The 11,592-nt window shown below is 44.2% G+C and overlaps 1 protein-coding gene across 3 annotated transcripts in view; it reads right to left on the bottom strand.

Annotated features, from left to right (window-relative positions):
* The window catches only part of CREM (cAMP responsive element modulator), a gene marked incomplete at its 5' end in the record, with an annotated part of 38,073 nt that overhangs the window by 7,792 nt on the left and 18,689 nt on the right, over positions 1–11,592 (bottom strand). For all 3 annotated transcript variants that reach the window (XM_082257515.1, XM_082257516.1, XM_082257517.1), the window contains one exon: positions 1,381–1,537. In XM_082257515.1, coding sequence (XP_082113641.1) covers positions 1,381–1,537 — 157 coding nt within the window. The remainder of the gene's footprint in view (positions 1–1,380; positions 1,538–11,592) is intronic.

The following is an 11,592-nucleotide window of genomic DNA, read 5'->3' as shown; positions in this document are numbered from 1 at the left end:
TTATTTGGTAGGGCATTGGTTTATTGGCTTTATAAATTTGCTGGTGGAGCCCCCCTGGCCACGTTTTATGAAATTGTGACAGCTAGTAGGGAGGGAGAAGACCCTCAGGATTGGGGAGGTACAGGGGCCTGTTCGTTCGTAACATGTACACCCTGAATATGGGTGTAATAGGTTACGAAAGGTCAACTTTTCCTTTAAAACGGAGCTCCACTCAAAAGGGGAAGTTACCTTTTAGGGACTCGTCCCCCGCTCCTCCTGAAGAATTGGCGCTTTTGAGGAGCTGGGGGGGGGGGGGGCTGAACGGGTACGATATTGACAGGTTTAACGATATTGACAGGACTGCTTAAGCGAGTGAGTTCTCCTCCCTCCCATCTCCCCCCCCCCTGCATTCTTCTGGGAAATGACAGGTCGCAGAAGACTGCTTGACCATTCGCGATCTGCAGCGCTGCTCTCGCATGCGCAGTGTGAAGCTGCAAGCGGTCACAGCCAAATGCCCAATGTTAAGATGCCGGTGCCGGGGAAAGAAGACAGCAGACGAGCATACGACAGGTAAGTGGTTGTTTTTTCAAAAGTCAGCAGCTACGGTTTTTGTACTTGCTGACTTGCATTTTTTTCACAGGAGACTGGAGCTCCTCTTTAAGTTTGGCTCCATGGGTGGCCTTGTGGGCAACTACGGCAGCCCACATCCCTTGATTGTAAAATCAAAGGAACATCATTGGCCAAACAGTAGCTGCACCAGTCAGATGCAGTCACTGTTTGGATATACTTTGCACGAGATTTGTCCATCAGCACTGTTTATTATTGATGGAGAAGCCCTTTTAAACTTCTTTCGTTCAGTTCACAGGCTGAACAGAATCAATCTATGTGTCTATGGCCAGCTTTAAGATAGGCATTATGAAAACACAATACATGAACTTCAAAAATGAATGTAAAATGTGCAAACATAGCCACATTTTTAGTCTCTATAGGTCCCTGAGCCTGCCCATTCAGAATTACTTTTTTTTTTTTTATTATTCTACGAAAAAAAAAAAAAAAAAAAAACACAACAACTGAGAGGTGATTTCCTTGCAACAGGAACACGAAACTGCAGGGCGCTTTGCACCCTGCCTGGTTCTGCAACTTGTGTCCAGTCATACCAGGCAGAACATCCCTCAGATGGTAAAGGGTACAATTTGCAAAAAAGAAAGAGGGGGTATTTGTCTTGTAGAAAAAGTCATAAAGCGCTATTATTTACTAGCGCTATAGGTAAAGCCTGAAGCTTCTGCTCTGACTTTCAGTTCACTGAGAAACCTAACAACCTTCACCGGTCTAATAAGAAATAATATATATATTATCATATGAGTTAGCGCCAACCACGTGAAAAGGGAATAGATCTCTTACCTATTTTTCATAAGCCGCAATTCTCTCTTGCGTGTTGCTTCTTCTGCCAAATGCTGCGGGCTGTGCAGGTTTGTTGGTGCTGCTGCCACTACCACTGCTTGTGGCAAAGCAGAGCTTGCTGTATGGATCTGATAAGCTGGCATCTCTCCAGTAGCAGCTGCAATATAAGAAATTCTACTTAGAAAACAAATCAGAATAATCTCAGGATTATTTTTGTTATAGAAAAAAATCCTTGAACCCTTTTTTTAGGTCAGTTCTATACAATGAACATCTTTTACCTGTTAGTGTACAGCAAATAACCAGTCTTGCCCCCTTTTTTTCCCTGTACAGCAGAACCCATACTGGCAGCAATAGGAGGGAATGAGGTATGCTACAGGCATATGTAATGACAAGGGACATGCTGACAGGAGGAAATAGCAGAAGGATGACTCATGAGATATTCTGATGCTCTTTTACTGTCCAATCACAGGAGGCGGCAGGGAGATGACGAACCTGTGAAAAGACAGGTCACCAACTCGCCTGAACTGGCAGGCGGTACTGTGTACATTTTAGGACTCACTTGACAAAATTAAAAATTGTTTGGAAGGCAAAATGATTCCTATATACTGTACATATTTTAACTGAATATTTAAATGCTTGCCTGGAGTTCAGCTTTAAATTTGCATTGACAGTTTTATTTATTTTATGAATACTAAACTGCATAAGCTAGTATTTTATCAACTCAACTTGCTGACTGAATAACGCCGTTATATGGCAGCAAAGTAGCTCTCCTGTACCCAATCACGTACCTAGTACATGATCTGGCACTTTTGGGTAGGGGGTGCACCGCCTGTGCTGTGAATAGACACAGCACTAACCAATGAGAGGTGCCGGCCAATGAATGACCACTGGCACCCGCTGATCGGCAAGGAGGAAGACAGGACAGAGCTCTGTCTATGAAAATACAGAGCTGTGTCCTGTCAGCGGGGACGTGGCGGTTTTTGTTTCCCTGCAAAGAAGGGACTATAATCCAGCACATCTCTTAGTCAAAGCAGCACACACACAAAACACTGGCTAGGCACAAATTTAACCTATTGATTGCCACTGATGTTAATCCCTTCCCAGCCAGTGTCTTGAATAAAAGGGACAATGCTTACAGTTTGTATTAGTGTCAGTCATTGTCAGACTGCACACATTTTAACATCACAGTCCTGCTAGAAGTTGACCGCCACCATTACTAGTATAAGAAATATATTATAATATATATATATATATATATATATATATATATATACACACATATACACATATACACATATATACATATACATATATATATATATATATATATATATATATATATATACATACATACATACATATATATATATATATATATACATACATACATACATTACATATACACACACACACACACACACACACACTCTATATATATTATAGTATATGTAAAAATTCCAGTAAATAAAACAAGGTTTGTAGACGCTAGAACGTTCGCGTAAATCAATCAATATACACTAACTGGGATGTTTTTGACCAGAAATATGTACCAGAATACATATTGGCCTAAAATTATAAAGAGGTTAGATTTTTTTAGACAAGTTTTATAGCAGAAAGTAAAAAATATTGTTTGTTTGTTTGTTTTTTTAGATTTTTAGTCTTTTTCCATTTAAAACGCAAAAAAAAAAAAAAAACTCAGTGGTGATCAAATACCATTAAAATAAAGATCTATTTGTGGGAAAAATTATATAAATTTAGTTTGTGCAAAGCATTTGTGTACGCTCAATTGTCAGTTAAAGTAACGCAATGCCAAAAACCATAAAATAGCCTGGTCATAAAGGGGGGTAAATCTTTCAGAGGTCAAGTGGTTAATATCTGCCTGGAGTTTAGTGTTACGTGTGGGGATTACAGGGTGACGGACTCTGGTCCCCCTTTTGCAGCAGTGATGGCCAGTCTTTTTTTTTTAATTCTCTATTTAGGGCACATTGCAGTCAGGTTACAAACATTCGTGTAGCTCACCATTTAAGAATAGAAAAATAAGCTGGATTGTACCGAGTCCGACCAATGAAATAGACCAGTTGTCTGGTAACAGTTCACAAATATCCCATAGTGTCCATATATGTCCAGATTCCTTTGTGCGCATGCAGATATGGATATACTGTTGTGAGCAGGGATTGCCAGTCTGACATCAGGATATGAATCATTCAGATCACATGAGCACTCATAGATGTAGCAGCCTACAACTCTCAGACCAGCAATACCAAGGGATCATTTTTAGTAGTATAACACTGACATCATTGCTCTCAAATGTCACGCTGGAATCTATCCGTGGTCAGATCACTTGTACACGTTGGGCATTTGTAAGCACAACAACCCACTCTGCCACTTCATAGGGTCCCCTATGAATAATACGGTTCCTGTTAAAGAAAACATGTTTCTTTTTTTTTTAAAAAAATTAGCCCCCCCGTTCTGCTTTTTCCTTTTTTTTTTTCACTATGAATAAGATGAAGATTATCCTTGTTTATATTATATATATATATATATATATATATATTTTTTTTTTTTTTATCAGTTCAATACAAGTTATGAAAAATATGAGTTGTCATTTTATTTGCCAAAAATGCCCCTTTTTTAAAGTTACCACTTTACACCAGGCTGGATTTCTTTGGATGGCTTGGTCAATTTTGGCCAATTTAGTAGGAGAAGCAGTGGGTGGCCCTGTCAGCACCACGGCTCAACAAAAATAGATTTTTCAATCAATTTTTGTTGAAAGAGCGAAGTGAAAGATGATTGGCCATACAGTTTCATCTTCCAATCAGATGCAGTCACTTTTTTGGGTATTAGGCAGCTGGAGGTCCCAAAAGCTGCTGTATAGAATAACCAGCAGGGAAAATTCCTCCACCCACACTGTTCAGGATGGATGGAGGAATCTACTGGATTTCTTTCATTCAGCCTAAAAGGAGAGAAAACTTTCAGTGTTTGGCCAACTGAAAGCTGTACTCCAGGATCAGCAAATCTAATATAAATACATTCATCATGTGAATAATTCCATGAATTTTGGTGTACTTTGTGTATTTCTTTCAGATCTGTGCTGTAATCCAGAGTGCAACTTTGCCTCTGTGTAGCAGCTTCCTGTAATAAAGACCAGTCACTGACATTCTACCTCCTTGTGCAGGCTGACTGGTCTTTACTCTGCCCCCTCCTGTAGTTTTCTGCAGGCAGCCTTTAGTGGGTGGGGCCTGCTGGTCCCCTCCCAAAGCTCTGCTCTGTGCACAGGCTATGTACAGCACAATGACACTGCTACTTTTACTAGGTCAGTTTGGGGTTTGCAAAGGCATTTGGTGCATACAAAATAGGTTTATATCCTTTGTCGCTATTGAGATATTTATTTGAAAATAAAGTTTTCATGGCTGTAGTTCAGTCTTAAGGTTCTTTTAGCCATAAGTGAATCAAATACTTAAAACCCTTTTCTCTGAAGTCCATTGACAGATGCAGCTCAATATCATCTTAGACCATTGGGTTATGCTCCACCCATCAGGAATAGGACACTAGGGAGGAAAAAGCTTTATAATGCCTATGGGGCTGTCCCTGCAGGCATAACCCCACACACTCTGCTACAGCTTCCAGTTTCATTGCAAGCAGTGTTTAGAAGACAAAAACCCCATTTCAATCAAAAGTAGAGGGGCGGGTGCTGTGTCTATCAATGGACATCAGAGAAAAGGATTTTACAGTAAATACAAAAATCCAGTTTTCTCTATCGTCCATTGACAGACGCAGCTCCATATCTTCTTAGAACATTGGGATGTCCCAAAGCATGAGGGGGTGGGGGAAAAAAAACGCAAAGAACGTAATTCCCCAAAGGCTAAAATTAGCCAACCAGGTAACACGGAGCTCAACCAGGAACAACTGGAGCTCACCTAGAAAAAACACCAGAGCGTCTGTGGCATCGGCCAGAGGATCGCGGGACCTGGCTACGAACCTCTGAACCACCTTGTTGAGACGAGAAGCAAACCGATCGACCTTAGGTGTCCCCCACCGGACACACAAAAGATGAAACACCTCCGGATGAAGAGACCATTCCCCTTGATCCAACACCTGACGACTCAGGTAATCCGCTTGCCAGTTCTCCACACCTGGGATGGCTGGAACAAACTCTTCCACCCAAGCCAGAATCTCGGCCACCTTCTCAGCGCCAAGACACTTTTGGTGCTCCCCTGATGATTGATATAAACCACAGCCATGGCATTGTCCGACTGAATACAAACCGGACCTTCTTGCAGACGAGTCATCCAGTGGCTCAGACAAAGCTTTATTGCTCTGAGCTCCAAAAAACTTTGATCAGTAGTTTTGGCTCTTCTACTGTCCAGGTTCCCTGGGCACAGAGCTGTCCCAGCACCCCGCCCCATCCCAACAGGCTGGCGTCCGTGGTCACCACCATCCAAAACAACGGCAGCAAGGACTTGCCCTGGCACAGACTGTGTTGTGGCTCAACCGAATCAAATTGTCCAAGGACTTTGGATCTTTGTTCCATTTGACAAGTATCTCCCTTTGTAAAGGTCTCGTGTGAAACTGAGCAAATGGAACCGCCTCGAAAGTTGATACCATCAGACCCAAGGTTCACATGCAAATCCGCAGAGAGAACAGATTGCTTGCCAACAGCAACCGAATGGCCCCCTGCAACTTTTGCAGCTTGGCCGGAGGAAGAAAGACCCTCTCTGAAGCGGAATCCAGAATCAGGCCCAGATAATCCATCCTCAAAGAAGGTATCAGGGAGGATATCTTGAAATTGATATTCCACCCAAACTCTTGCAGGGTTCTGACAGTGATCGAAAGATCACCCAACAGGACTGCATGAGAGTCCGCTCTCAATAGGAGATTGTCCAGGTACCCCAGTACCACAATCCCTAATTGGCGCAGCAATGCCAACAGCGGGGCCAGTACCTTGGTAAAAACCCTGGGAGCGGAAGCCAGACCAAAGGGTAACGCCACGAATTGATAATGCTCCTCTGCTACGGCAAAGCAAAGAAACTGCTGATGCCCAGTGTAGATAGGGATGTGTAGATAGCCTCCATAGATATAGGGCGCATAAGAAGTCTCCCGGGTGTAGGGACGCCACCACTGTGCGGATGGATTCCATCCAAAAAGGTTCAGAGCCTTGAGATCCAGAATTGGACGCACATTGCCCTCTTTTCTGGGCACAGTAACAGGTTTGAAAAAAACCCTAGAAAGCGTTTCTGAGAGGGAACCGACACAATCACTCTTTGTGCAAGCAGATCTTGTACCGCCTCTCGTAGATCCCTTAACCGGTCTGGAGACAGACGTAGATTGGACGGGAAGAACTTGTCCAGACCAGAATTCGATCTTGAACCCTGATCAGATCAGTTCATGAACCCATTTGTCCTGAATCAGGGAAGTCCATGGTTCCGGAAAGAAGCAAAGACGTCCCCCCACCCCAGAAGCGGGTGGGGGGGCCCCTTCATGCAGGCAAGGATTTGCCTGCAGAACCGGACTGGCCGGTTTTGGATTTAACTGTCCATGGCTTCTTGGAACCCCCAGAGGACCTGAATGGCTTTCCTTTTTCTTTCGACCCGGGGGTACGAAAAAGCCACCTAAAAGCAGTGAAGGAAGGCCCCCGGTTATGAAGTGGCGCCTTGCCCTTAGAGGAATGAGGAAGAAGAGTACTCTTCCCACCCATAAGCCCTTTGATCAGTTCATCCAGAGAAGATCCAAACAACCTTTCTCCCATAATAGGAAGGTCCGTCAAAGCCTTCTTTGAAGCCTGGTCTGCTGACCAGGTTTTCAACTACATTATGCGTCTAATGGCCACTGCAGACACCCTGGCCACTAGAGGGGCCGCATCCAAGGACGCATCACACATGAACACAAGGGCTTAAGCCATCTGGTCCATCAGCGCCAGAGGAATCTGTTCAGATTCTAAATTCCCCTTAAGTAACTTTACCCATTCAGGGACCGTCTGAGACACATAACATTCACAAAATTAGTTTTAGTATGGAACCTGCCAACACATGTAGATGGCAGGACAGAGACTTCACCTGTCTATCCACGGGGGGTCGGTAAAAGCCGGGGATTCCTCCACCAGAACCACAGTAGACTTATTCAATCTGTAAACCAGGTGATCCACATTTGGTGACATGGTCCATCAAGTGGAAACCGCCTCCGCAAAGGGGTAACAGGGTTTAAAGCGCTTGGGCACAACTATGAGCTTGATCCACCGCCAATGTTCATTTACAATATCCTCAAAAAGCTCCGGACAAGGAAACCCCTTGCCTGACTTCTGGGCTTTGCGGGAGCAAAAAGACACCTGTGTACCAGACGCTGTAGATTGATCTGTAATTTAAAAAAGTTTCCCGCACGGAAACTGAGTGCTTCCACCAATGCGCATTCCCACGCGGCAGCTGAAGAGGACAGGTCCTCTTCACCATCAGAATGTGAGGACATCCATCAGGATGGGGGGCGTCCGTGGCAGCCATATCTACCTCAGAATCTGAGGATACCACCGATGAGGTGAAGGCAGCGGATGCTTGCGGCTGTCAATACCTTTGAACACAAAATCCACCTTTGACACCAAGCTTTTCAGGACTGCCCTAAAAGCAGACAGAGACTGCGACCCAGAGGGTCCCGCCACCACACTGAGGGGGTCTGTAGGTGAAACATTGTCCTGGGACTCCTTTTTTCACTGATTAAAAATAATGCAGTGTCACTTTAAAAAGACCGCAAATTGCGATCCCACCACCACACTAGCAGTATCACAAATCCCAATCCAGTACAATCTGATAGCAGAGTGAGTAAGGAAAACCTACAGGGGACCCCAAAAAAATTACCCAACCGCTCAGGAGGCTTGCTGGAAAGTTCTGTGATAGAGAAAGTAAAACGTTCTGACACAGGAAATAGAAACCGAAAAAAAAAAATGCCTGGGTCATTGCTAGATCAAATGTGCCATGCCTGCTGCCTGTCCAGCAATCTGGACCACAAGAAAATGGCCACCCCATGCATTCTTTTGGGAAACTAAAAAAAAAATGGTTGTCCATACATTGTCAATGGAAAATAATGAGCACAAATCCACAGCAAAATGGTGGCCCCCACAGCACGCCACAGCAAAATGGTGGCCCCCACAGCACGCCACAGCAAAATGGCGGCCCCCACGGCACGCCACAGCAAAATGGCGGCCCCCACGGCACGCCACAGCAAAATGGCGGCCCCCCACGGCACGCCACAGAAAAATGGCGGCCCACCACGGCACGCCACAGCAAAATGGCGGCCCCCACGGCACGCTATGCAGTCTCCCAGGCCCGAGGGGGGGTCCCAGACAAGTGGCATCAGAAGGTCCTTAACAAAAAGCCCCACCAATATTACAGCCCCCCAAGGTAGGAATGAATCAACTAGGGAAAGGGAGGGGAATAACTGAAGGAGGTGGCCTGATATGTCCGAGACGCCAGGGCAACCGAGGGATCTCCTGTGGTTCCAACAATTCCCAGGAGGGGGCCCACGTCCACCCCGAGACCGCCAGAGGATTGGGGGGGGACAGCATTACTCACCATACCATGGTACCAGGTGGGCGCCACTCCAAACAGGTCACCTCCCACCCGGGGTGGGGGTGCTGCCAGCCAGGGGCTACGTTGTGACTCAGGGCGTTCCAGGTCGTCACATCCCAGTGAGACAGTCCACTCACGGCTTGTCCCCATCCACTGGGGCTCTGTCATGGCGAGGCCTAGTGCTGGACTATAACCTTCTCATGCTCACTGGCCGGGCTGGGAGACCTTAAGGATCTAGATTATCCAGTCTGAAACCTCAACTGGCTGTTGCTTGTAGTTCTCCAGGAACTCCAACTAGTAAATAAAAATTACAAGTAACAAAATTTTCACTTTTATATAGCTAAGACCAAAGTCCCAGCAGGGAACTAGGTCCTACTCGTAAACTATGCAGAAACAAACTGGAAGCTGTAGCAGAGTGTGTGAGGTAATGGCTGCAGGGACAGCCCCATAGGCGTGGTAAAGCTTTTTCCTGCCTAGGGTCCTATTCCTGATGGAAGGAGCATAACCCAATGGTCTAAGAAGATATGGAGCTGCGTCTGTCAATGGATGATAAAGAAAAGTCCTTTTCAAACCTGATCATTTATAGAATACGTATGAAGATTTCAAAATAGGCTGTTTGAGAAGAACAGGTGCAATGCATGGTTGCAAAAAGCAGAAGTGGGAAACTAAAACTATTTCAACATTCAAAATGTGCTGTCCCATTATATGAACTAACTGAATAATATATAGCAAACTATAACCAAAATTACAGACCACGCAACTATATCCCTACATCCTATATAGGTCATTCTAATCCAGATGCAGAGCCCAACTGAAGTCACAGAAATAGTTGTGTCTACTAGTCTAAATCTATCTACCTGCCATAGTCTAAAGGCCCGTACACATGTACCGATCGTCGCCATACAAACGTCGGCGGACAAAAGATCTGCCGATTGTACGCTTGTTAGTATGGTGCCTCCGACAGCTGTCTGCGCACATTCTGCGGACAAGAGTCTTTCTTGCAAACATAAAAATTTTTGTATGCCGACACCAGAACGGACGATTGTTCGCCAGTCAGTACAGAAATCAGCCGACAGGCCACAGATTTGCAAGACTGGGCATGCTCAGAAAAGAAAAAAAAACACAGGGAAAGTTAACCATTACATGACATCACTTCTGCAGTCAGCTGAAGTCGGCGGACAAAATTCTTGTGCTGTCTTTGCACTTTTCAACAGACATAGACATCCCGGGGAGAAAAGACGAACGTTTGTATGACGACGATCGGTACGTGTGTACGGGGCTTTACCCTCTACTTTTTGCTTAGTGTGTTTAACCTGTTAATACCGGCTATAAGCATTGGCTTGAATGACAAGTTGCTGTATGTATATATATATATATATATATATATATATATATATATATATATATATATATATATGGTCAGCATTCCTTGCTTGTGAACTCAATCAACACCCCCAGGTGGGGGTAAGACCAGGAGCCAGTGGGCGGGCTTTCAAACACTTAAGCACTGTGACAGCCAAGCACCTTGATCATGTGACCACAAAGCCCACATAACACCTCCAGCGTTATGACGTTTTTAAGGGCTAGCTACTGCTGGCTGGAAAGCTTTAAAATATAAAACAAGGCAATACTGCTATGGAAAAAAGAGGGCTTAGTTTGTTTTGTTGTTTTTTTAATCTGTCGTTTTAGATCTTTTAGTAAGCTTTGCTTTCTCTGATTGTCCTGAGGAACAATGTCATTAGAAATTAAAGTGAAGGTAAAACTAGGTGAGGTTCCTCAAGAAGAATGGAGGGTAAATCTTCCATTGGGGACACTTGTTTCTGTGGCAGTGGTCAAAAGAAGGGGTTTTCCACTTCCTGTGAGTCTACAGGATGTGAAGGGAAATCAGATGGTTTTAACCATCCCCTACTCTATCTAAAACAAAAAAAAAAATGTTTTGGCTCTAGATATACTCTAAATTAGACTGCAAGGTCCAAAAGGGCAGCAAAGTTTAACTAGTCTGACACGCAAACAAAGTCTGTACACAGATCATTGCGAAAAGGGGGTGCAAGCATTACTCACCACTGCCACCATACAGCACTGGAGTGAAGACAGGAAGTGCATTTTCACTAATATAAAAGGCTAAAAGGTTATAACATACAAATATACAGGACTATGGAGAAAAATGTGTGATACTTCAACTGGGCTTTAAAGAAAACCTGTCAATTGCCCATTCAGGGACAGGATCTCTTGAAAATTCAAGCTCTCTATAACCAATGCCTTCTTTTCCTGTGCACCACCACTGCTCAGTTCCTCCATCAAAGGGTTCAATCCAAATGGCTTACTCCCTTCTCTTACATCATAGTGTTAATGCCTAAAGACTGACTGATCAATCCAAGGCACTGCATCTTGGAAGAAAGGAGAGAAGGACAACAAGTTCCTCCATACCCATAAGCACTAGGTATTTCCAAGTACGCCAGTGGAGGAATGAAGTGATGAGGGATTGCCATAAAATTGCTTGGCAATCCCTCACCACTACCTTCGGCATTATGGCATAAAATTGCTGGGGGTGAAGTTTTCAACATACCTTCTTGTTTGCCCTTAATGGTTTACAATTTAACCTTTCCAATCAACTTTTATTAAAAAAAAAAAAAAAGAGAGAGACAACTGTCAAAACCAT

The sequence above is a fragment of the Pelophylax lessonae genome, assembly GCF_965119305.1.
Source record: "Pelophylax lessonae genome assembly, chromosome: 5".
Lineage (NCBI taxonomy): Eukaryota > Metazoa > Chordata > Amphibia > Anura > Ranidae > Pelophylax > Pelophylax lessonae.
This window is presented reverse-complemented; position numbering and strand designations above follow the sequence as displayed.